The following is a 27,423-nucleotide window of genomic DNA, read 5'->3' as shown; positions in this document are numbered from 1 at the left end:
CCCCTCAGCTCACCTCCCGAGGAGCGTCCAACGGGTCTTGGGGGCTCGCAGAACTGAGCCGCGAAACGCCGGGGAAAGGCGGCGAGCACTTCCCGCGGCGGCGGGGAGGAAGACGAAGACTTGTGCGCTCTCAAAGTTAACGTGAAAACATCTTCCAAACTTCTGGGCTGCAGCCCGAAACGCGGGGTAGCCGGAAGGCTCCCGTAGCTGCCGTGCCCTCCCCCGGGGTCTGGGAAGGGCTCCTAGGCGCCTCAGAGCACCCGGGGTCGGCCCGCGGGGGAGGCCGCATAGACGCACCCCCACCCTGACGAACGGGGAAGGGGCAGGCGCCGGCGACCCCAACTAAATCCTTCGGCGCCTCGGTCTGATGTATACACCTGCCAGAGGCTCTAAGTGCCTAAGAAGTGTAAACCAATTCCATCCTGATGCTGACGGGACCCGAGTGAATTCGGTACAAAGGGCAGTCTCAAAATCAATCACCCCGATCCGCGAGAGCCCGGCACACTGCCGGCGCGGGGCCGGGGCCGGAGCCGCGAGGCCGGCGCTCGCACTCCCCGCTAGGGTCCTTCAGCCCCTCAGTGCCCTCCCGGAGCCCTTTACCTGAACGGGAGCCTGAGAGAACGGACGACAGGAGCCGAGCGGAAAGCAGTGTCCGCGCCGGAGGTCAGCCCCGAGGGCGGGAGCAGGCGTCTAGGGACCACTGAGCCGCGACGCGGCGAGCCGCGCACGGGCCATTCCGCCGCCGCGAACGCAGAAAGACTCGACCGCGCTCCGAGTCCAGCCAGCTCGCCTGTCACCTCGATCTCTGCTTTAAGTGGCTTCCGGTCGCCTCCTCCCGACGGCCCGTCGCGGAGGCGGAGCCTGGGCGGCCGGAGCTCGGTGGGGTGGGGTGAGGAGGCCGGGCGCTCAGTGGGTGCCGGGAAGAAGACCCGCCCCCTGCGCGCGCGTGCGCGTTCGTTCGAGGGGAGGCGCGCGGGTTGTGTGCGGTGGACTTGTGCCCCCGCGAGGGGGCGTGTCCTTTCTCGCGCCCGCAGTGTCCCTGAGGGTCCGCGTCTACACGCGGCTGTGAGGAAGGAAGGCGCGTGCCGCGTGGGACGGGCTCCACCTGCCTGCGGACAGATGGAGGGTCACTTTGTTCCGAGAAGACCCAGGCACCCGAGGGAGGATGTGAAACGGAACGACCGGTTTCGGTGCGGTTGGCGTTGTTTATTTGCCTCCTCCCCAGACGCCTCCAGCCCCTGATTTCGGCACACCCTGTGAGGAAGCCAACGGCTGCCTCCGCCACTGCCACCGGACGAGGTCGCCTGCCCCGAGCCGGACAGGCTGGACGGGCCGCGCACCTGCGGCGGCCGCCTATTTCGTGGGCCTTGTACGCCACCTTGCAGAAGGGAAACCTAGCTCTGAGGTTTTGGCGATAGAAGCGCATTTACTTGTGTTTTAAAGCCCACAAACGCCGTAGTGACTAATTTATTCATTCAGCAAATGTCTGTCAGAGCGTCTATTACGTACCAGGCATGTAGCCTGAACTTCATGCCTGTCCTCATGGAGCCTGCAGAGCACCTCTGAAATACACAGCACATATGGAATGGCCGTATTTTCTGGGTTGTAAAATGCTTTGAATTGTAACTCCATATATTGAATAGATTTTCAGTGGTGAGGGAAGAAACAATACATTTAGTTCATATAATCCATATGTACGAAAAAAAAAAAGTGCTGGTAATTCCAGACATGGAAGTCAGTAAAACTAGGAGCTAAGAGGTAAAAATCGTAGACATGATTCTAAGCCTTTGTTAAACTGTTCTAAACCAGACTGGGTAAGCGCACCAGCAATGAATAGATTAAGGGTGTTATCTCCTCTGCAGCTTATTTCAAATTGCATCAAGGCAGGGCCATTAAACTAAGGTGAGAATGATATGGGCGGAATTCAGAGGACAATAGGTAAAAGATGAAAATCTTTACATTTAAAATCTTATTGAGACAAGATCTTGGTCAGTGTCTACTCATACATAGAATTGCCTAGAAGCTAATATTTGAGTTTACCGTATTACTGTTGGCTTTCTATTTTTCTCCTTTGTTCTGTTTCTGTTCTGTCCTTTTGTGCCTTCTTGTAGATTATTAATTCCACTCCCTTGTAACAATTAGGTTGTTATATATTCTTTATGCTTTTAGTAGTATTTCAGTTATTTATTGCTGTGTTCAAACCACCCCCAAAATATAATGACTTAAAACAATGGCTCTTTTATTTACTCATGATTCTGAATTCTCTGGCACAGGAATTCAGTCAGGGCATAGTACAGGTGGCTCATTTCTGCTCCATGATGTCTGGGGCTCCAATTAGTGTGGGCATACTGGGGCCTGGCTGGAATGGCTTAACTAGGGTCATAAGTCTTGGGACTTGAGGCTGGAGATGGAGTTTCATGACAAAAATGAAGTGAACATGATGTGGAAAATGTGGACATGGAAGCCACAAGCTAAGGATGCTGGAACAGAAAGAAGGCTGTTAGCTACATACCTTGGTTTTTCTCTACATGGCTTCTCCATATGGCTAATTTAGGCTTCCTCACAGCATCATAATCTTAGGATTGCAAGAGGGGACATTCCAAAAAGACAAGCCTCAATGTGCAAGCCTTTACTTTTATCATGCTTACTAATGTGTCACTGGCCAAAGCAAGTCTCATGGCCAAGCTCAGCGTCAGTGTGGAAAGGAACTACACAAGATTGTGAATATTGGGAGGTGTGACATATTGGTAGTCGTTTAGGCTAGGGACAGACCACCTTAATCCAATCAGAGAATAATTAAAAGTTACTTCCAGGGTATAGCCCAGTTCCAACTTAAAATCTTTCCTCCTTAGGTCCTGAACTCAAAATTTTTACCCACCCAATCCCACACCCACTCGCCTTGAGGCAGTTGAAAACTCTGGCTAGTTTCTCAGCCTCTCCCAATTACTGCTTTCTGAATGTTAATTGCCTCAAAGGGAAAAATGGCACCAAATTCTGGACTCAAAATCTTGCATTTAGGGTCCTCAGACTGTTGAAGTTTTACTGCTCCAGAAAAGGTATCCTCTACAATCTCTACCTCGGATGTGGCCCATCTTTTTTTGAAGGAGGGATGACAATGTGCCTAGCTGAAAAATTCATTTCCCTAGAGCCCATGGAGTTACGGATGGCCATGGGATACACTTCTAGACACATGCTGGAGATTTCTAGAAAAGCATTTCCTTTCCTAATACAGAGTCACCCCTTGAATTTCTTCCTTTTGTTCTTTCTTCTAGAATAATAACAGGATGGAGATGGAGTTTCATGACAAAAATGAAGGTGAAGATGATGTGGAAAATACAAAGATGGAAGCAACAAGCTAAGGATGCTGGGGCAGAAAGATGGAACCTGGGTTACTCATGACATCTTGAAACTGCTGCAGCCATCCTAGACTGGCTGCCTCTAGACTTAACATGTTTAAAAAGTAAATCCCAATTTTATTAAACTGTTATATGTTATGTATATATGAACACATTCTTAGCTAATAAACTATCATGTCTCCTAACTAGTCTTCTAGGTTCTACCAGTTAGATAGTAATGTGAGTTGGTATATCAGAAATACAAGAACTGTCACAAAGCAATACAACTCCTGTAACATTTCCTGATAATTCTGTAAACATACCAAATTATTGTAAGATTAAGAAACATGTTAATTAAAAACAGGAAGTAGAAGAAATAACGATGCCCATCGTTGAACCTTTTGAAGTCTCATTTTGGCCACGCAGTGGCTCATGCCTGTAATCCCAGCACTTCGGGAGGCTAAGGCAGGAGGATCAGTTGAGGGCAGGAGTTTAAGAGCAGCCTGGCCAACATGGTGAGACCCCCATCTCTACGGAAAAAAAATTTTAATTAGCTGGGCATGGTGGCATGCATCTCTAGTCCCTGCTACTCGGAAGCTGAGGCAGGAGGATTGCTTGAGCCCAAGAGGTCAAGGCTGTGGTGAGCTATGGTCACACTATTGCACTCCAGCCTGGGCAACAGAACAGGACCCTGTCTAAATCTCATTTTAACACTTTGATATAGTTATAATCTGTCTTATTTATTCAAGGTATTTTTCTATATTATTTTACCTAACATGTCATAAACAGCTTTCCATGTTAATATTGTCTTTTAAACAAATAGCTGTTTAATATTCCAAGTAATTATAATATTTTTTGCTTATTTAGTTCATTCTAATTGCACATGTCGATTCACTTTTTTTCATAACTTATTCACTGCGTATCTACTACATTCTAGTAACTGGACTAAATATTATAAGTACACATAGATGAATAAGATGTGGCTCCTCCCTGAGCACTCTTCAAAACTACAAAAGACACATGTACATGCATATGCATGTGTATACTTTTTATATGTGACTCTAAGCTATTTAATAAGCTATTTAATTATCTTTATTTTTTTAATTTCTTTTTTTTGAGACAGGATCTCACTCTGTCCCCTAGGCTGGAGTGCAGTGGCGTAATCTTGACTCACTGCAACCTCCGCCTCCAGGTTCAAGTGATTCTCCTGCCTCAGCCACCTGAGTAGCTTGGATTACATGTGTGGGCCACTGCGCTCAGCTGATTTTTGTATTTTTAATAGAGACAGGGTTTCACCATGTTGGCCAGGCTGGTCTCAAACTCCTGGCTTCAAGCAATCCACCTGCCTGGACCTCCCAAAGTGCTAGGACTACAGGCATGAGCCACTGTGCCTGGCCAAATTGTCTTTAAATATGCTTATAGAATGGAAATATTTTAATTTCCAATTCCTTTTATTGATAATTTCTGTCATTCTTATCTGCTGGATTTCTCTTTAGCATGACTGATCAGTTATCAGTAGAGTACTTACAATGAACAGTTTATTAGTATAAAAGCCATTCCTTCTTACTTGAATTTCAAGTGACCCAAGGCCTCCAGTTTTAATTTTCAGTAACAGTAAGTGCTATCAAATGTAAATACCAATATTCTATTGCTTTCTGTTTTTGTAATTGTTAGTTAATTTCCTAACATCCTTCTTGTGGAAAGACAATCATTTTTGGTTACCACATAAGGAAACAGTGAATAACATGACTCAGAGCAGAATGAAAAACCTGAGATTTGAAAACAAAGGCTTTAGTAGCTTTGCTGTACTAAAAGACAGTATTCCCCATGCTGTATATGGGAAATACAGCCAACTTGCATAAATGGCAGACTGACAACGCCTTATCTAAGACAGCTAAGTCCAAGCTATAACGTTTCCTATGAGTGTATATGTAAGAGTAATTTATTCTTTAACTCAAAATTGCGTATGTGCATGAATCTCATATATCTAAAGTGAAAGAGGCTGGATGCAGTGGCTCACACCTATAATCCCAGTGCTTTGGGAGGCCAAGGAAGGAGGATTGCTTGGAGCTAGGGGTTTATGACCAGCCTGGAAAACAGTGGGACCCCATCTGTACCAAATTTTTTTTTTTTTTGGGGGGGACGGAGTCTTGCTCTGTCGCCCAGGCCGGAGTTGCAGTGGCATGATCTCTGCTCACTGCAAGCTCTGCCTCCTGGGTTCATGCCATTCTCCTGCCTCAGCCTCCTGAGTATCTGGGTCTACAGGTGCCTGCCACCACACCCAGTGAATTTTTTGTATTTTTTAGTAGAGACGGGGTTTCACCGTGCTAGCCAGGATGGTCTTGATCTCCTGACCCCGTGATCCGCCCACCTCAGCCTCTCAGGGTGCTGGGATTACAGACGTGAGCCACCGCGCCCGGCTACCAAAAATTTTTAAAAAGAAATTAGCCAGGCGTGGTGGCATGCACCTATAGTCCCAGCTACTAGGCAGTTGAAGCAGGAGGATCACATGAGCCGAGGAGGTGGCGGTGAGCCATGGCCACATTACTGCAATCCAGCCTGGGCAACAGAGCAAGACCCTGTCTAAATAAATAAGTAAATCAATCAATCAATCAATCAAATGTAACTATTATTTCCTAGGCAACTGAAGTACTGTTGTTTTTAAACCTATAAAATTTATTATTAAAAATACTGTCTTGATGTTGTTATAATGAACCAACTCCTGGAACTTACCCAAAGGAAGATTTCCTATTTCCCTGAGAAGGAGTTCTGCACTCGTGGGATTCCTGAACAAGATAAGATTTGGGCTGTAATTTATTTACTTCAAATATGATATTGGTGGGGAAGATTAGAAAATGCTCCTAGGGAATATGTTAAGGAACAAGGTAGGGAAGTTAACAAACGTGAATTAATGAATTAAAGGTAACCTCAAAGGTAGGTTGGTTTGGAGCCTGTCATGAACATGCTTTGATAAATGTAAACTTAAAATTCATATTTTCATAAGGTGATGGAACATGCACCTTGCAGACCATTTCCAAGTTTTAAAAATATCTCTCAGTTATAGTTTCCTCCCTCTTGAAACTCACTTTTTTCTCTGCCTCTGACGAGGCAGCAGAGTGCTTCTTTTTAGGAAAGGTGAGGGTTAAAAGGCCTAGTAGAAAATGAAACAGATGAAGTGTGAATAGGACAAGTTCTAAAATGCTTAAGCAAGATCACAAACTGTTCTGATTATCTAAGATTTGCATTTGTAAATTGCCTAATCATCTGCTTGACTGTTTTGTTTTCTCAAGATCCCTAAGAGTCAAGTATTCTCTTGAATCCCCTTCAGTTTTGGACCTGTTGAGTAATTCTTGCAGCACATACTGAAAATACTGTCTGATCTAACTGGCTTTAGGTCTTGTATTTTTTAGTAGAGACGGGGTTTCACCGTGTTAGCCAGGATGGTCTTGATCTCCTGACCCCGTGATCCGCCCACCTCAGCCTCCCAGGGTGCTGGGATTACAGATGTGAGCCACCGCGCCCGGCTACCAAAAATTTTTAAAAAGAAATTAGCCAGGCATGGTGGCATGCACCTATAGTCCCAGCTACTAGGCAGTTGAGGCAGGAGGATCACATGAGCCGAGGAGGTGGCGATGAGCCGTGGCCACATTACTGCAATCTCAAATGAGATTGCAGTATCTTAAATGAGATGATTTCCTCAGAGAAATCCCCAGATGTTTTCCTGATCATTCAATCAATTGATTCAACACACATTTATCTAGTGGTAGTTATGCAATGGTGACTAAGACAGTCTCCACTTGTCAGTTTCTTGTAGGGAAGTCTGTGTACTGACCACCCAGAATCACTTGGGAAAGCCTGCTGCAGATGCCCCGGTCCCACCCTAGTCCTCCTGAATCTCAGAGAACAGGTCAGGAGAATCTGCACTTTGCAGAAATTCTCTAGGCACTACTGCTTTAAGAGCTCATAGTCTTTTAAAACACTTGGGAGTGGGGAGGAGGTGGCTTACGGGTGTGGCCAAGTAGGAAAACAAACACACTAGCATGGTAAGTGCCATAATAGAGATTTACATGCAAGGCCAAATACAGTCAGCCCTCAGCATCTGCATACTCCACATCCACAGATTCATCCAACCATAGATCAAAAATATTTAGGAAAGAAAACAATAAAAAAATTAATGCAAATAAAAGTACAATATAACAACTATTTACATAGCATTTTATTAAGTAGTATAAGTAACCTAGAGATTACTTGAAGTAGATAGAAGGATGTGCATAGTATGCAAATACTATGCCATTTTCTATGGGGGACTTGAGCATCCATGGATTTTGGTATCTTGGGGGTTCCTGGAACCATGTCCCTGAGGAACAGTTGCATAGAGATGATGAATTAAGCCTAACTATATTGTCAGAGAGGAGGATTACCATCAGCAGATTTCTTAAAGTAGCTAGAAGTATTATTCTTTAGAATGTTAAGAGACTCAGCTGTTTTTTACTTGGGGTACATCTAAAATCCAATAGAAAAAAAATTTAAAACCTCTACTTAAAAAAACAAGTGAATTCCCAACTAAAATTAAAGATCTTGATAATCATGTGCAGAGATCATCTGAGTTAACAGCACTTCTACTTGTATGAATTTATCCTGAGGACATAATTAGAGTTTATGTGCATGGGTTTGGTTACAAATCTCTTTCCTACAACAAATAAATTGTGACTGAGTGCTCATTTTAATCCAGCCCCAGACACAGTTCTCTGTGGGAAAGCTTTCCTCTCCCCACTTCTTATACTGTCAAAGATATTCTGGGCCATGAAGAGTTCCCATTTTTGCTATTCAGGCACTGAAAAGCCAATACTCTGTTTTTATAGTAAAGAAGGTTTTTGGGTTTTTTTTTGGTTTTTGTTTTTGTGTTCCCCAGCACAGTAACAGAATTTAGGAATTCAATTCATTAATATCCCTTGGCAGCCTCACTGTGCAGTCTCTTGTACACAGCATATGTTTTCATGTTGATGTCCAAATTCAATATGGTGATTTTGGCAGACTGGACATCCTAGCCATTCACTAAAGAGAGATCATTCTGATGCTCACCTGCCTTTCATCTTTGGCTCCTCCATTAGGCAGATAGCTCCTGGGTTTTTAAACTGGCCTGCACATGAGAATCACTTGAGCCACTTTAAATAAATACATATAAATAATAATAAATATATTCATTTATATAACTAATAGTTATTTATTATATAAATAAATAATAAATATAAATAAATAAATATATATTTATTATATATAAATATATATATTTAAATTTCATGGGCCTTATGCATTGAATAGGGACTGTGTTGTATTTGTCTTCTCCTCTTTGGTTCCCAGTAGAGCACTGGACATACATCAGGTAATCAATGACTTCACTTATTCATTCAACACATACTCTTGAGCATTTGTGTTCTAGGTACTTCTGAGTGCTAGGAATACAGTAGAGAATAAAATAAATGGTCAACTCTTAACATTCTAATAAGAGGAAGACAGGTGGTATCAGGTGGCGATGAAAGCTGTAAAAATAAAATAAGACATGGTAAGGGTAGGACAACCACATACTTTATCAAAAAAGGACACTTTGAGACTAATTATTCACAATTATGTCAATACAGTACAGCTGAAATCAGGACTGTCATGGAAAAACCAAGATGTGTGGTCACTCTACATAAGGTGTTAGAGAGTGCTGTGGAAAAGGAAATGAAGTGTTTTTAAAAAATCTGATGTGCTGTTACTAGAAGGCCTCCCCAAAAAGAAAACATTTAAGCAGAAGCCTGAGGAAAACGAAGGCGTAAGTCACACAGCCATTATGGAAAGAGCATTCCAGGTAGATGGAATAGGATGTGTAGGGACAAGCTTGGCATGTTAGAGGGAAATCACAGAAGCCAGTTTGATGGGAGTGGAATGAGCAAGAGTACTGTTGATGAGGTCAAAGGGATGACCAGAGGCCGGATTTCATAAGATCTTTTAGGCTAGGCCCATAGTAAGGACTTTGGATTTTACCCTGAGACAGAAATCTATATAATTTGCCTTTTAAAAGGATCACTCTGGTGTTGTGTGGAGAGGATGGAAAGAGTGAACACAGGAAGATTAGTTAATAGACCAAGCAAGAGATGGTGGTGGCCTGGATCATGATAATAGAGAGAGGTGGTTAGATTCTGGACACATGCTGAGGGTAAAGCTGAGCGGATTTGGTGTATGAGGGAAACTGAAAAGCCAGAAATGAGTCCTCAGTTTTTGGCTTGAGCAACTAGAAGAATGGATCTGTCCTTCACTTAGATGCTGAAGATTGTAGAAAGAACACATTTTGGGGAACAGGGAGAAACAATAATGTAGTTTTGGACTTCTTAAGATTGACACATATTAGATATTTAAGTGGGAAACTTAGTAGGAAATTGCATAATTAAGTCTAAAGTTTAGGGGAGACGTTGGAGCCACTTGCTACCATACCTAAGAAAGTCCCCATTGCCAAACTTACATAGCAAACATGTTCATTCATCCATTTTACATGTAGGTTAATTAGGAGGTCTTAAAAGTGTGTTTTTTAAAAGAGGAGCGGTGGGCCATATTCTGCATTTGCAGAGGAGGGAGATTTATTTTCACAAAGTCTGGGAGTGAGGTGTTGCCCAGTAGTGTGTCCACTCATATCATATTTCTCTAGCAGAAGGAAGCTGTAATCCCTATAAACATGAGCGAATTTAAAGTTCCCATTACCCAATTGTGACCTCATGACCCCATTCTGGGAAGCTGACTAAGAAATGACTTTGAGGCTAAAGAAATCAAACAGTTGATACTTGTATGTTATGTGACTAAAGAAAGAAAAAATAGTCAGGCCAAGCATATGAAAATAAAAAATCAATACAGGCTCATGCAAGCTTCTAGTAATGTAAGCCTAAATTTGGCCTTAAAACAAAAACTTATAGTATCAATTAGCATTCCCATTATTTATTGGCTTCTTGCCTACAGACTTTAAAGAAGCAGCTGTCATTTATTTTCAAATGCAAAACAGATGGAAATTTATGATACCAGGGAAATCTATACTAAGCCAAATAAAACACTTGCAGCATTATTTACTGTATGCATTATTTTTACTTCATCACCTGCCTGAGACTCTTTGGTTTTTATTTTTCACTTTCTGAAGAGTTAGCTAAATTAGACATCAAGGCTCTGAATGGCTTTTTCTCAATTATGAGTGTGTTTACGTTGAAACAAAGATAACCTCTTGGTTTGAAAGTTTTGCAAAGTCACCAAAAAACAATGTTACTTTGGTTAAAAATAACTCTCTATTGAAATGAAATAAATGTCAGCATTAGAGAAATGGAAACCAAAACTTTTTATCAGACCTCAAGTTGAAAGGCAGGAAATGTTAGCTGCGTTGACAGAACCCTAGGTACAGGGAGTTGGTGAAAATAAATAGTATGGTTACACAGATAAGTGACCCAGAAAAGAACTTGTTGGTTGACATAATTTTTATTTATTCCTCTATTTTGTTGAATGCCTGCTACAAGTAGTTGCTGGGCACGCAAGTAGCGAAAAAAACGGACATGATCTCTGCCTTCATGTTGCATATGGAAGAAGACGTATTAACTCAAATAATCACTCAAATCAACTTACAACCGTAAACTTTAATAAGTGCTTTGGAAGAAGCCTTTCCTGGTGAAGAAACATTTGATTGGCTCTGATGATGGAGTAAGCATGAACTAGGTCAAAAGGATATGGGTGGGAGCAGCTAATGGTGGTCAGGGGACAGAATGTTAAGTGCAAAGCCGGAATTGTGAAGCTGTGGCATGCCAAAGAGAGCCACTGTGTCTGCAAAATAGAAAGTGAGAAGGAGAGTGGCTGGAGATTATTTGGGAATGTAGACCTTCAGGCCTCCTAAGTAAGAATTCTGAAGAAAAATCGATGTCATTGTAGTGCTTAATTAGGAAAATGACATGATCATGTTTTAATTTTTAAAAGTAAAGCTGTAATGAGGGGAACTTTCACTTCCAGTAATGAATTAGGCAATTCGGCTAACACTCTTACCAAGTAAAACCACAAAAGTTGGACAAAATATTTTGAAAATTACTCTGAGATTAACATGGCAACATCTGGGATAATATCTGGGAGAAAGAAACTCAGAGAGGTGAGTAGAGCATTTAGAACCACTTTTCCGAAGAGGAGTCTGAGAAGCTGAACAGAAATTTTAGCAGACTAACAAGGATAGGGAGATAAAACTGAAGTTCAAGGAAGGTAAAGGGGAGTGATGCCAGGTTTTGGGTTGGGACCCAAAGGACTACATGAGAGTAAGGGTAACATAGAAATAGGCCAACCCTCCTGGAGGGTTGAACCAGCCACTTCAGATTCTCTGAGGCCTTCCAACTGGAATGAATTAAGGTGATGTAGGATTGCTACTGGCCTTAATCTCTTACCAGAAGCACATATAAAAATTCCTTGAAGAAAGATAACATTCTTCTTTGTCTCAAACTATTTTTACAATGATCCAAATGCAATATCTAGCACTCATAAAAAATAACCAAGAAAGCATTCACAAACTGGTGGGACAAGTCAAAGGACAAAGAAACCAAATTGAAGGTCCTCCTACAGGCCAAAATAGGGCAATTTGAATGATAAAAAGAATAATGATAGTAATTCATTAAAAAATAGTGAATAAAAAGAAAATCCATTAGTCTATAAAAATACTTTAAAAAAGTTGGGGGGCCTGGCATGGTGGCTCATGCCTGTAATCCCAGTACTTTGGGAAGCCAAGGTGGGTGGATCACTTGAGGCTGGGAGTTGAGACCAGCCTGGCTAACATGGTGAAACCCTGTCTCTATTAAAACACAAAAATTAGGTGGGCATAGTGGCATGCACCTGTAATTCCAGCCACTTGGGAGGCTGAGGCAGGAGAATCACTTGAACCCTGGAGGTGGAGGTTGCAGTGAGCTGAGATCGCAGCCACTGCACTCCTGACTCTTTCTCAAAAACAAAAACAAAAACAAAAAAAACAAAAAAACAAAAAAAAAGGGAGAGGGAGGGGGTACAAAAAAAAGAGGGAAAGCTTTTCTTTATAGAAGAATGCTAGCTAATAAATGTGGACAGATTGATAGAATTGGAAAATCACCATTTTGCAATCACAAAAGTAATAATAATGGTATATGAGGTAAACTGAAGAGCCAGGGATGGCTCTTCATTGACAATGAAAGGATTATCAATGGATACTAATCCCACTAGGTGAGAGGTTGGAAAATAGTCATAGTTTCCAAGTATCTCCTTATACATTACTCATTAATAACACAACGAGATAATCTGACAATAGAGAAATCCAACACATATCACATTAACCAAATGATCAAACTTAAAAATGAATACTGATGGGACTAATGAACATTACGAACCTTCTGATATTAATGAATAAAGGAGAACAAACCATCATCTATGTAGTGTTGTTGCCAAAATATTTAATCTAAACCTAAGCATTAGACAAATCCAAATAGTAAGACATTCTACAGAACTCTTTAAAAACTATCAATGTCATGACAGGGGAAAAAAAGGCAATGGAACTATTCTAGATGAAAGGAAAGTAAAAGCTATGCCTAAACCTAATATAGATACAGGATATTTTAAAATGCTATAAAGGATGTTATTTAGGTAATTGAGGAAATTTGCATATGTACTGAATATTAGATATATTATGGTATCAATGTTAAATTTCTTGAGTGTGATAAGAGAGATATTGTGATCATGTAGGAGAATATCATTGTTCTTAAAAGAGATACGTGTTGAAATGTGTAGGAAATGAAACATCATTTTATATATAGAGGACTTTCAAATGGTTCTGTAATATCTATGTCTATACATATGCATGCAGTCTTCAATTTGCAGGACTGTAAAAAGATATGGTAGTACAAGATTATAAAAATGACCATGCAAGCTGAAACTACAAAGTGATCTTAATAATCAATGGGGAAAATCACAGTTGTTCTATCACCTTTAAAAATGTTTACCAAAACATTAAGAACACTCTTAGGGTCAGTCATAAAAGCAGAAAATTGTAAAAAAAAAAAAAACAAACAAAAAAACAAAACTAATTTGTATTTAGTGCACTGTAATTTAAAACATTAGAAATATTGAGGATTAAAGTGTTTTATTTCTTTGTTAAAACTTACCAAAGGCCAGGCGTGCTGGCTCACACCTGTAATCCCAGCACTTTGGGAGGCCAAGATGGGCGGTTTGCTTGAGCTCAGGAGTTTGAGACCAACCTGGGCAACCTGATGAAATACTGTGTCTCCAAAAATAATACAAAAATTAGCCAGGCATGGTGGTGTGTGCCTGTAGTCCCAGCTACTCAGGAAGCTGAGGTGGGAGTATGGCTTGCACCCAGGAGGCAGAGGTTGCAGTGAGCCATGATCACGCCACTGCATTCTGGCCTGCATGACAGAGCAAGACCCCGTCTCAAAAACAAACAAACAATCAAACAAACAACATCAACAACAAAAAGCTTACCAAGAATAATTTGAACAGTGTTACTTCTTCTGATTATATAACTTATCTTATGGATGAAGCATCTTTTCTCCACTTTCACAAATCATCATATTCCTTTCTAAGTTTAGATTAGCTTGCATTATTTTATCCCTTGCATTTTCAGTGTTGTGAAATGTTTCTAAAGAGATTTTCTAATTCTATCAATCTACCTACTTTTTTGTGAAGTTTTTTGGCAATGTCACTTCCTCTGGGACATCTTCATCCTTTTTTGTCACAGCCACTTTCTTCATTAATGTCAATAATTCCACCTTTACTAAGTTCCCCTGACTGCATACCTAGAGTCTTTCTAATGATCACAGTGTCAACATTGCCATAGCCAACTGTCGTTTCTGTAACTCTATGTTTGATCTGAATTTCACTTCCAGTGTTACTACTTTTCATGTTTTTCCTTCACTTTCATTATTCTTGGCCAATTTCCTCTTTTTAATATCTATTTTGTTTTGTTTTGTTTTGTTTTTTTGAGACAGAGTCTTGCTCTGTAGCCCAGGCTGGAGTGCAGTGGTACAATCTTGCTCACTGCTACCTCTGCTTCCCAGGTCCCGGTTCAAGCAATTCTCCTGCCTCAGCTTCCTGAGTAGCTGGGATTACAGGCAGGAGCCACCATGCCCAGCTAATTTTATTTTTGTAATTTTATTAGAGACAGGGTTTCACCATGTTGGCCAGGCTGGTCTTGAACTCCTGACCTCGTGATCCACCTGCCTCGGCCTCCCAAAGTGCTGGGAGTACAGGCATGAACCACCATGCCTGGCCTTTAATATCTATTTTTGTAAAATATTTTGTGAGTTTATCACTGGGAGACAAGGAAGTAACACAATTTCACACCTTGCTGTCTGTGCATGAACTGAAAAACAGATGTGCAGTGATCAATTGCTGACAGATTTTGAAAGCAGTGAATGATTGGTTTCTGTCATTGATCATGATGCACATTTGTTAATTACATAGTGATTGGCAGACTGAAGTTCTTGCAGTGAAGTTTATACTTTGTGTAATTACATTTAGTAAGCATAGTCACTGAAATTTGAATCATGTCATTGGGTAACTGCCTTCGTTTGTGTATGTATGTGTATATGCATATACACATAGTTATGTGTGTGAATGTAGAAAAAGGTTATATAGGTAGCCCATTGTATTATTCTTGCAGCTTTTCTGTCACTTTCAAGTTTATCTTAATAAAATTTAGGGGTGGGAGGGTGGGAAGGAAGCAGATCATAAGGAGATAAGACAATGCAATAGAAAATCTAGAGAAAGAATAGATAAGCCGGGCGCGGTGGCTCACACCTGTAATCCCAGCACTTTGGGAGGCCGAAGCAGGTGAATCACGAGGTCACAAGATTGAGACCATCCTGGCTAACATGGTGAAACCCTGTCTCTAATAAAAATGCAGAAAAAAAAAAAAAATTAGCTGGGCATGGTGGCGGGTGCTTGTAGTCCCAGCTACTCAGGAGGCTGAGGCAGGAGAATGGTGTGAACCCGGGAGGCGGAGCTTGCAGTGAGCCAAGATCGCGCCACTGCACTCCAGCCTGGGTGACAGCGAGACTCCGTCTCAAAAAAAAAAAAAAAAAAAGATAATAAAAACAAACAAGGAATCCAGAGACTAGAAAAGGCTATGGAATCAAACCGCCTGGGTTTGAATCTCACTTTAATTATCAGCCATGTGATCTCAGACAAGTTACGGAATATCTCTGAACTTGTTTCTCTTAAAAATTAGGGCTAAAAGAATATCTACTTCATAGGGTAATATGGATGGTTAAATAACTTTCATATATGAAGTAATTCTAAGCATACAGATGTGTTAAGATGGGTAGACTTTACTACCTTTAGGTACTAATAAGAATCCAGAAGAGAGAGGTTGAAGCTAGGAGAAGAGATAGTTAGTGGTGTATGCTTCTTAAGAAGGTGGGAGGGGTTGGGGATCCAAATAAGAAACAGAGGAGTTGGTCTTGCACTAAGACCCTCTCTATTTTAACAGGAGGGAAAGATAATAGGATGGGTGAAGGTATAGGTTGGATAGTAAATTTGCTAGGGGGAAGAAGCTATTTAATTTTGTAGTTGCCAAGAAATAAAAGGTGAGGCATTTTCTGAGCATGAACAGCACAGTAGGGGATTAGAGGTTGAAGAGAGTGTGGAAGACTTGAGATGGCTCTTGCAGAGAATAAGAGAGCCAGCTGGTCAAATAACTATAACAGCATTGTTGGCAGTGTGGAAGGCCCAGAGTTACTGGCCTTAAAATTATAGTTCTTTCAGCCTGCCCTTTTGTGTTTCTTACTTTAGCTGCCAGTGGCTCAGCTGCCTTGGTGCAGGCATGGAGAGTGTGGGCTGTTGAGTTCATCCAGGATTGAGGTTTTTCCAGATGGATGTGAGGAAAAGATAGACAAGAGAATTTATGGTATTGGCAAGGAGATTACTGAAAGTATGTACCATGAAATCTAACCTGGGAGGGAATTAGTAGTAGGAGAGGGCTAGTGATGAGGGAGAAAATAGAGGGGACCTGTTTTCTTTGGAGAATTGTTGGAGTGCCTTGGGTGTTTCTTTCCTTCTCTCCCAGGGAAAGGTAGTGGCGTCCCTGTCTCCTTAGCTCAAATAAAAAGGATACTTTATCGAAACCACCTGAAGAGGTTTAAATGGGCCTCTGAAGTTTGAAGAACATTAAGGACTGGTACAAGTAGCTCTGTGCAAATCATCCAGGTTAGAGAAGGTAGGGAGGAAAGGGGAGAAGTGGGCAGGGGCACTGGGAGCAAACTGCACATCCACAGGCAGTGAGGCAAGGGTGGGTGACTGTTTCTCCTGAGCCAGATGTGGGCCTGTGGAGAAGCTTGCCTGGGGCAACCTCAGATTCCAAAACTGGCTGGAGGGGGAATGTGACCACATGGAAGGGAGTGGCCACCAGATAGCCAGGGGCTGAGGAGAGAATTGTAGAAGGCCAGCCTGAGGAGAGACATTGCCTTCACAATGGGAGCATAGTTGGATGTTCCAAGGGGAGTATCTCCCTGAAATTCACAAAAATACCCAGTGAAGTAAAGAGTGAGCAAAAGGATTCTGCCATACCAAGAGGCTGCCATAGGTGACTGTGTCTGTGCCTACCAAGTGGGACCTTGATGACCTCTCCTCCCTTTTGCTGATCCAACCCTGAAGGACACAGAGGTAGTTAACTGGGGGTTTAAGAAGGTGGGTGTGGGTGGACAGAGAGCAAGGAGAGGGAAGAAGCAGCCATCTGTATTTCCATCCTTTCTCCCCACCCCCTAGGTTTTCCAGTCTGCTGCAGCAACAAGATGGGGGTGGGGAGGCTCAAATTTTATGAGTGTCATTCGAATTTTATTGAACATTTTAATTACTGAACTGAGACCATTCTTGTGGCTGAGTTACCAGGAGAATTTTTATGACCTGAAAGAAGCCAGAAAAGTAAGTCTGCACTAGGAACAAGGAAAACAAACAAAAAAACAACTAGCCTATAGAGGAATTGGAAAAGGGTGATTGATGTGGTTTAGATCTGTGTCGCTGCCCCAATTTCATGTTCAATTGCAATCCCCAATGTTGGTGGTGGGGCCTAGTGGGAGGTGATTGGATCATGCTGGTGGTTTCTCATGAATCGTTTAGCACCACTGCTTTTGATGCTATCCTTAAGTTAGTGAGTGAGTTCTTGCGAGATCTGGTTGTTTGAAAGTGCATAGCACCTCCCCACTCTTGCTCCTGTTCCTACCATGTGAGATATCTGCTCTCCCTTTGCCTTCCTCCATGATTGAAAGCTTCCTGAGGCCTCTCCAGAAGCAGAAGCTGCTATGCTGCCTGTACAGCCTGCAGAACCATAAGCCAATCAATCCTCTTTGCTTCATAAATTACCCAGTCCCTGGTATTTCTTTATAGCAGTGCAAGAACGGACTAATAGAGTGATTTAGAGAAAAAAAAACCTTGTATTATCATTCTGCTGTATAACATTCTGTTCATTCACTATAATATTGATTACATCAGGTTAGTAAAATAATGATAACAAGGTCCAGAGTGTGGCTGTGGAAGTAGCTGGCTCTGATGGAGTGGACTAGAAGGTCATTGAGGGTGAAAAAGGCAAGGTATGAGAAGACGTGGTGATGGCTGAGTCATCTCTGTAGATAATGAATTCTTCCATGATGCTGGCAAAGGTTGGGGTTGAAAGACTGCAAGCCCAAGGCCAGTGGTTCTTAAACTTTAGAGCGTATTAAAATCCACCTGGAGAGCCATTAGAAGACAGAGGGGCCCAGGCTTATTGAAGTAGGATAGGGCCTGGGCTTCTGTATGTTTTCAACAAGTTCTCAGGTAGTATGAAATACACAACAGAATTTGAGAACCTCTACCCAATATTTAGTGGTGAGTAGTAAGTGATCAGTAAGTACATAACCACATCTACCTGAAGAAAGGAAGAGAGGGCAATTTAGCCAAATAGCAGGAATACCCAGAAAGCAATTTTTTTCTTTTTGTTACATGAGGGTAAAGAAGTAGTAGTTTGAGAACAGTAATAGGGTCAACTAGCCTCTCAACCCATTATCCATAACTATTCTTTTTCATTTTTTTCTTCTTGTGAATATGAGTGTTGTGGATTGAACTGTATCTCCCCTGAAAAAGATCTATTGAAGTCCTAACCTTTAGTACCTGAGAATATGACCTTATTTGGAAATAGAGTCATGATAATTTGGAAATAATATGTAATCAGTTAAGATGGGTCCCTAACACGATATAGTTGGCATCCTTATAAGAAGATGGCCACATGCAGACACAGAGACATACAGTGAGAATGCCGTGTGATAATGAAGGCAGAGATTAAAGTTATGCAGTTGTAAACCGAGGAAGGCCAAAACCACCAGAAGTTATGAAAGGAGAAAGAAGGATTCCTCGATAGGTTTAAGAAGAACCATGGCCCTGCTGACACCTTAATGTTGACTTCTGTCTTCCACAACACTGAGACAGTACATTTGTGCGTTTTAAGTCACCCAGGTTGTGATACTTTGTTACAGCAGCCCTGGGAAACTAATACAATAAAGTTGAGATATTCCTTTCTTGGTGTGCCATAAATCATCTCTCCTACATTCTGCCCATGTTGTGTTTTTGTCTCTTTTGCAATGAACTTACAGTCTCTCTCAGGACAGAGAAACCATGTTTGAGTCAGCGGATGCCATTAGAACAACAAGAAAAAGAAAAGTCTACTGCTTCCCAACATGCTTAAGCTAAAAACACAATATACTTTATGTGTTCTTGATGGAGTAGTCAGCCCCCACACTGGCGTCTGCATTTATTATTGACAAATGAGTCAGTTCATATGAGACTGGTAACTTATTTGAGTAGGTGTATGCTAAAGTTATTTTGAAAAAAGGAAAATAAGCCTATAAATATACTTGTATGCTACTTTCATGGGAAAGCACTTCTCATGAGGAATCTTTATTAAACCAGTTTTCACAAAAGTGCTGTCATACATAATGGGTTCCACTTTCAAAAGTCCGCCCACCTCCTTTGACTTTCATAACTTCTCTCCTCTCCCTAATATTGAAGGAAAGTCTTGGGCCACAGATGGCCCAACAGACCACACTAATTGATCTCAGGAAATATTAAGTTTCTAATTTATTTAGCAAAGCCTACAGAAACCAAGCAGAAGTGACGTGCCATTCAGAGCAAGAACATAGAAACATACCACATCCCATTTCAACGTCCAGTAGTCTCTAAGAGGGTGCACGGCTGCCTGTGACCCATCAGATCAAAACATACTGTGGTCCAGAAATGCTACTTGTAGAAATTTAGCTTTCAGAAAAAAAAGTCAAAGGGAGTGAGTGGCTTATAGATTCTAGAGAGAAGATGGAGCCAATGGTTGCTAGCTGAGCGGAGTAGTCCAGGACTTATGCCTGGAAGAGGGGTTTTGTGTTAAATCTCCCTTTTTATGTCAGGACCTTGAGCGTGGACTATAGGAGCAGACAGGGTAATGTCAAAAGGGGATCTGGGCTAAACATTCTATTTTTTTTTCTTTTTTCTTGAGACAGAGTCTCACTCTGTCACACAGGCTGGAGTGCAGTAGCACGATCTTGGCTCACTGCAGCCTCTGCCTCCTGGGTTCAAGTGATTCTCCTGCCTCAGCCTCCTGAGTAGCCTCCTGAGTACAGGTGCACACCACCACGCCCACCTAATTTTTGTATTTTTAGTAGAGATGGGGTTTCACCATGTTGGCCAGAAAGGTCTCTATCTTCTGACCTCGTAATCTGCCCACCTTGGCCTTCCAAAGTCTTGGGATTACAGGCGTGAGCCACCACGCCCGGCCAGGCTAAAGATTCTTATCCCAGCTTTGGCTGCATATGCATGTTTTCCAAGCTCTCTCTCGAGTCATAATCCAGCCTTCTGTAAGATATTTTCATTTGGATGCTCTGCAGCTACCTGAATGAAGCTCATCATACCTAAAAACTTAGTTCACATCTCACCTCCATCTCCCTCCCTCAAATCTCTCTCCTCCTCTTGATTTTCTTTTTATGTACTCTCCCGAACTCCCAAAGGGAGTTGTCTGCTTGTACTGTCTCAAAATGCTTTACTTCTCCCATGTTCTCTGATCCGTCTTCAGCATCCTAGATATTTCTGAAGCTGCCTGGTTAAAGCCTCCAGTGACCCTGGTAGCATGCAATTGAATAGTCTCTTTGCTTGTCCTCATGCTCATTGCTCAACAGCATTCAAGCGGCATACTTCTCAGCTGACCATTCTCCTCTCTTGACCTCTGGTACATTACCCATCTAGTTTCCCGTCTACTTTGGCTATTTCTATATAGTCTTCTTCTCTTCAACTTCTAAAATATAGAGTTCTTCTGACATTTCTTTAAATACTATCAATATATGCTGATAAACTATATTTCTAATAGGCTCCAGACCTGAAAATGTAATTAGTAACTCAAACTTCCTCTCTCTCTTTCTTTCTCTCTCTCTCTCGATGTCTCTCAGGTATCTCAAACATAACATACTCTCCATCAAACTCTAGATTCCCTTGAAAGCCTCCCAGCTCTGTCAATCCCAAGTCTTTCCAGCTCAGTAAATGGCACTCCATTTCATACAGATCAGAAATCTCTCCCTTTCCCTCATCTCCCACATCTAATTCATCTGTAAGTTCTCTGGTTCCTACTATCCTTTCACCACTTTGATATAAGCCAACACCTGGACTCTGGAAATGGCCTCCAAACTGATTTCTCTGATATACTTCCTGACATCTTCAGTCCAACTCTGCCCCAATATCTTCACTGAGAACAGCTGGAGAGTAAACTTTTAAGAACTTACTGTGGCCCACAAGGCCATGCATGATTTGGCTTTTGCTAGTCTCTCCAAGCTCATCTCATTCCATTCTCTTCTTTGCCCACAGAGCTTAAACCTGCTGTCCTTTCAGTTCCTGGGGCTAGCCCAGCTTTTTCCTGCTTCAAGGCTTTGCATAAATTGTTTCCTTTTCCTTGAACACTCTCCGCCTACTCCATATATATATATATATATATCCTTTGCCTAACTACACTTAACATTTGGTACAGCAATTGATACATAGTAGGCTCTCAGTAAGTATTTGTTGAATGAGTGCAACAAATGGATCTGACTGGAAAAATTCTACCAACAACCTGTTGGTCAGCGAGGAGGACAAAGGGAAACCACTCACTAAGTGCCAGAAACTGCCTGTTAGAAAAACAGAATGTTCTTATAGATATCTATATCTCCTGAAAGATTCTATGATTTCATAGGGCAGATTAAAAAATAATCAAAATATTGAAAGAACAATATGTAGTGTGAGACTATGTAAATACTTTCAGCAGAAGTTAAGATATAAATAATAAATACTGGCAGCAGCAGTACAGAAGACAATTAATTGCCAAATGATTAGTACAGGCTCATGGTTTCCAACATTTGCATCAGTAAGGATTTGTTCATTATGCTTTTCCCACAAGGACCTCATATTTTTGAAAACATTTGCCTACTAAACAAACAACATTTACCATGTGATAATTATTTTTCACTTTAAATCATATGTAATCCCCAATTAGACATATATAACCCCTAATTAGGGCATTTAGTCAACATAGCAATGCAAGCCAAAAGCAAGATCAGGTACTTTTGTTTTAATGTCAATAAAATTTTTACTGAGCTTTTCGAAATATTTAAAATATCTTGCCAACCCCCACCTGGTGTTTCTTTCAAAGCTTTAGCCTGTGTATTTTGTAAAGAAAATAATACATGGGTTTGTTTACCATATGTATCTTTTTTCTTCATGAAAGTCTGCCTGTGTCTTTTTGCAGATTAGTAACTATAAGCGAATTGGGTTCACTTATAGTTTGGGGTGAGAAGAGAAGAGAAGAGAAGAGAAGAGAAGAAGAGAAGAGAAGAGAAGTGAGGGAGAGACTTATAGAAGTGAGGGAGAGAAACTTCTATCATAGTGGTATTTTGAAAATGAGTTAATTGAGGTTTTGATAGTCTACCAGAGCCAAGATACATAGCAGACTCTGCCATGGATTCTAACATGCTTCATCTTTTCTCTACTTGTCATGCAGCAGTAAACAGAGAAATGAAGAGAAAGAAATGAGCAAAACTTTCCTTTTTAGTGAAACTATTGGATTTCTTTTTATCCTGCCTTAATGGTAGGAAGTAACACTACACACTAGTCCAAACTAATTTAACTACTAAAGCTCTTTGTTCTTCCTTTGAACATGTATATGTAATTTTAATCATTTCAGACAGCATGGGTTCTCAAGAAGTAATTTTTGTCAAGGAAAGGAAGAATATGTAAATATTTTATATACATAAGATGAACACTTATCCATGTGCTTTAAACGGGTCTGATATAATCAAACTAATGATATTTTTCAAGCTGCCACTTTGAGAACATTTCCTAAAAACTGACCATTATTAGCAAAATCAGTGTTTCTATAGAGGTATTTAAGATATTCAGGTAAATCATGTTATATAAGTTCTGAAGATGAAGGGTGTTAATCATATAGTTATGGAGCAACTTAACACCGGAACTCAAGATATTTCAATTCATAATTTGCTAACGGGTGCAGAATCTTCTATATTTTTATAGCTTTTGTGTGGGAAGCAAGCTGTAGTGGAGTTGGTGGCAATTTTATCTTACTAGACAAATGCTTGATAGATCAAGCATTTTTGGTACTTAAAGTGTCTCACAATAGATCCAAATTTCACTTCTTTTTCCTGTCGAGATGCTCACAAACATCCCCCACCTTAAGACTTTAAAGAACTTCACAAATGAATGTCATTTTCCTGAATGTTTCAGCCATAGGCAAGATGAAACAAGTATATTGACTCTTCTGAGGTTATAAAGTCTCTGCAAAGCTTGAATACAAAGCTGTAGGGTTTTTTTTTCCATTAGGTATATATAAACTTTTTATTTCATTATGGTAAAATATCTATAACAAAATGTGCCATTTTAATCACTTTAAGTATACAATTCAGTGGCATTAGCAACATTCACAATGTTATGCAATCATCGCCACTATTTCCAAAACTTTTCCATCACCCCAAACAGAAACTCTATCATCAGGTACACTTTTCATGCAATATGTTGAATAAATGTTTATTCATTAAGAAATAGTTCATCCATTAAACAAATAGTTATCAAGTATCTACCACTGGTGTAACCCTCTGTTAGAAACTAGACATGAGCAATGAGAACAATGTGAGATGAAAAGAATAAACAATGGAGAGAGTGGCCCATTTTCAGAAATTGGTGCCTCTGGAGGCCAGTCGACCAACTAAAACACCAGTAATAATATTAATACTATCTAAGCACTTTAGTTATATTAATTCATTTAATCTTTACAACAACCCTATGACGCAGGTACTATTATTATTATCCTGATGCTACAAGTGATGAAACTGAGGCAAAGGGAGGTTAAGTCACTTGCTCAAGGTCACACAGCTAATAACAATTGGAGCTGGGTTTCCAACCAAGACTGACACACTCAGAGTATGTACCCTTAACCACTTAAGCACTGTGTGCAACTTAAAATTTTTTTAACTGAGGTATAACTGACATACAATAAAATGCATCCAATTTAAGTTATGGTTCAATGAATTTTAACAAGTGACTGCAACCATGCATAGCATAATCAAGAAATAGCACATTTTAATCACCTTAAAATGTTCCCTTGAGTCCTTTTGCAGTCCGTGCTCCATGACCCATAACCCTTAGTTTTAGGCAACCACTAAACTGCTTAATTATAGACTAGATAGATTTTCCTTCCTATAATTTCATATAAATAGATTCAAACAGTACTCTTTCCGTCTAGCTTCTTTTGCTTTCCGTCTAGCTTCTTTTGCTCTCCGTCTAGCTTCTTTTGCTCAGTAAACTTTTTTTGAGATCACTGATGTTGTTGCAGGTGTTAGTAGTTTCTTTTAACAGTTGAGTAATATACTACTGTTATTTGTTTATCAGTTCATCTGTTGATGGACCCTTGGGTTGTTTGCATCTTTGACTACCATGAATAAAGCTGCTGTAAGCATTCATGTACTAATATAAACAAATGTAGGGTTTAATTTATTTAGGATAAATACCTACAAATGAGATTGGTGGGTTATATAGTATGTATTTCACTTTTACAGAAACTGCGGCCGGGCGCGGTGGCTCACGCCTGTAATCCCAGCACTTTGGAAGGCCGAGGTGGGCGCATCACGAGGTCAGGAGATGGAGACCGTCCTGGCTAACACGGTGAAACCCCGTCTCTACTAAAAAAAATACAAAAAAATTAGCCAGGCATGGTGGCAGGCGCCTGTAGTCCCAGCTACTCGGGAGGCTGAGGCAGGAGAATGGCATGAACCCAGGAGGCGGAGCTTGCAGAGAAAAGAGATCGCGCCACTGCACTCCAGCCTGGGTGACAGAGCGAGACTCCGTCTCAAAAAAAAAGAAACTGCCAAATTGTTTTCCAAAGCAGTTGTAGTGTTTTATGGTCCCACTAGCAACGTATGAGAGTTCTGACCATCCATGTCCTTGTCAACAGCGAGTATTCCAGTCTTCTTAATTTTGGCCTTTCTAATGTGTGATGGATATGCAGTGGTGACACACTGTGGTTTTAATTTGTACTTCCTTGAAGATAAATAGCGAGTATCTTTTCTTGTATTTACACAACATTCATATATCTTATTTTCAAATCATTTGCCCCTTGTTTCATTAGATTATTTTTTCTTATTATTGAGTTGACTACTTACTATTGAGGGCTTTTAAAAATATATTCTGGATATCAGTCTTTTGTCAAATATATATTTTGCTAATGTGTTCTCCCAGTTTGCGGCTTGTCTGTTCATTTCCTTAATTTTGTCTTTCTAAGAGCAGAGGGTTTCATTTTATGAAGTCCAATTTATCATTCCTTAATAATTTGTCTTTATTTTTATTCTAAGAAACTTTTGCCTATCCCAAGTTCACAAAAATTTTCTCCCATGTTTTCTCATCTAGTCTTTTATGATTAAGTATGTGGTTAGTTGCAGACTTTCGTAAATGTCCTTTACTATGTTAAGGAAGTTCCCTTCTGTTCTTGATATGCTGAGAGACTGTCATAAATGAAGCATTTATGAAATGCTTTTTCTATATCTATTGAGATGACCATATAGTGTTTTCCTTTTTTCTGTTAATATGGTGAATTCCATTGATCACATTTGAATTCCAAATCAACCTCATTTTCCTGAGATTTCACTGGATTATGATACAGCATCCTTTTAAATACTACCAGATATGATTTGCTAATATCTACTGAGGATCTTTGCATCTATGTTCATGAGAGATATTAGTCAGTGTTTTCCTTTCCTTGTTGTAATGTCTTTATCAGGTTTTGATATCACAGTAATAGTGGCATCACAAAACGGGTTGGGAAATTTGCCCCCTCAATTTTGTAAAGAATTGATACTATTTTTTCCTTAAGTGTTTGATGAAATTCACCACTAAAGCCGCCTGGGCCTGTAGTAAAACCCAGATTACAACTGCAATTTCTTTAATAAATATGAGGCTAATAAGTTTTTCTATTTCTTCTTGAATCAAGGTTGGTTATTTATGTCTTTCAAGGAATTTGTTCATTTCATTTAAGTTGTCAAATTTATTGTCAGAGGTGTTCATATTCCATTCTTATGCCTTTAATATTTATAGAATCTGTAGTAATGTTCCCTCTTTAACTTCTAATGTTGGTATGTTTTTCTTTTTGATCAGTCTAACTAGAGACTTAACAGTTTTATTGATCTTTTCAAAGAACCAGCTTTTGATTTCATTGATTTTGTCTTTTGTGTTCTATTTTATTGATTTCTGCTCTTATCCTTATTATTTTATTCTTTCTACTTACTTTGTTTTATTTCCTCTTTTTATCATGTAAGTTGAAAGCTTTATTGATTTTAGACCTTTCTTCTTTTCCAATATAAGCATTTAGAGCTATAAATCTCCCTCTAAGCACTGCTTTTGCTGCATCCCATAAATTTTGATATGTCATATTTTCATTATTATTATTTTCAAGATGTTTCCTAATTTCCCTTGTATTTTTTTCTCTGCTGCATAAATTATTTAGAAGTGTGTAGTGTAATTTCCAAATAATTAGGAAGTTTTCAGATATCTATTTTTGATTCCTAATTAAATTCCCTTGTAGTCAGATATTATACTCTGAATGATTTCAATTTATTGACACTTGTTTAATGGCCTAGAATATGGTCTATCTTGAAGATTATTCTATGTGTATTTGAAAAGAATGTGTATTCTGCTGTTGTTGGGTAAAGTAGACTACAAATGTCAATTAGATCAAGTTGGTTGGTAGCGTTGTTCAAGTCTTCTGTCCTTACTGATTTTTTATCTACTTGTTCTATTGATTATCAAGAGGGAAGTGTTGAAACCTCTGACTATAATTGTGGATTTGTCTATTTTTCCTCACAGTTCTATTAGTTTTTACTTCATGTATTTGGAAGCTGTGTTATTAGGTGTCATTAAGGACACACTTCTCCAGCTGGAAAGAAGTCAAATGACTTCCAGGCCTTTGAGAACACTGTGAATTGTTTGGTTTACAACTCCCCAGTTATTTCATAATGAAGCTTCTTTGGAATTTCTCCCTATGTCTTCATGATGACTTATTCAGCAACGATCTCAAGGGCAACCCTACCCCTACTCAATTTTCTGAAGCTCTCTCTCTCTCCTTTGTTAGAAGAATTCCCCCTCCTGCAACTCTGCTATTCCAATCCCAGCTGTTTCCACCTTCTGAATTTCTAATCTTTCAACTTGGCAAGACTGCCACACTCTGCTTGGCCATGCCACACCACCATATGAAAAGTATCCTAGGCAGAAAGCTAGCACTATTGCAGAGCTCATCTCATTTTTCTCAGGGTTCAGAGCACTGAATTACCTGTTGTTGTTCAATGACTACAAAGAATTGTTCATACATTTTGCTTAGAGTGGGAAGGTATGTCTAGACCCAGTTACTCCATCATGATTAGAAACAGAAGTCAGTAACTTTTGAAAAGAGACCAAAGTACTGCAATATTCACAAATTATAGCTTATGTAAACTAAGATGAATTTTTTTTTGATCATTTTCTTTTT

At 40.2% G+C, this 27,423-nt stretch overlaps 2 protein-coding genes across 3 annotated transcripts in view; one reads left to right on the top strand and one right to left on the bottom strand.

Moving 5' to 3' along the window:
• Window positions 1–1,017, bottom strand: part of TIPARP (TCDD inducible poly(ADP-ribose) polymerase) — a 32,363-nt gene extending 31,346 nt beyond the window's left edge. Inside the window, exon 1 of one of the 2 annotated variants that reach the window (XM_054481505.2) lies at window positions 601–1,017. The gene's annotated coding sequence lies outside the window, so the exon portion shown is untranslated. Of the gene's footprint in view, window positions 1–13 lie in introns of both variants that reach the window. The other variant, XM_063661324.1, reaches the window with a different exon arrangement.
• On the top strand, window positions 368–3,541 carry LOC129032944 (uncharacterized). Its single transcript, XM_054480863.2, has 3 exons — window positions 368–451; window positions 562–1,190; window positions 3,273–3,541. Exons 1-3 carry the CDS (start codon window positions 368–370, stop codon window positions 3,397–3,399), a joined length of 840 nt encoding a protein of 279 aa, XP_054336838.1. The 3' UTR covers window positions 3,400–3,541.
• Window positions 3,542–27,423: the final 23,882 nt, after the last annotated feature.

Source organism: Pongo pygmaeus, chromosome 2 (genome assembly GCF_028885625.2).
Source record: "Pongo pygmaeus isolate AG05252 chromosome 2, NHGRI_mPonPyg2-v2.0_pri, whole genome shotgun sequence".
Classification (NCBI taxonomy): domain Eukaryota; kingdom Metazoa; phylum Chordata; class Mammalia; order Primates; family Hominidae; genus Pongo; species Pongo pygmaeus.
The sequence above is the reverse complement of the archived record's forward strand: the minus strand, read 5'-3'. Positions and strand labels throughout refer to the sequence as shown.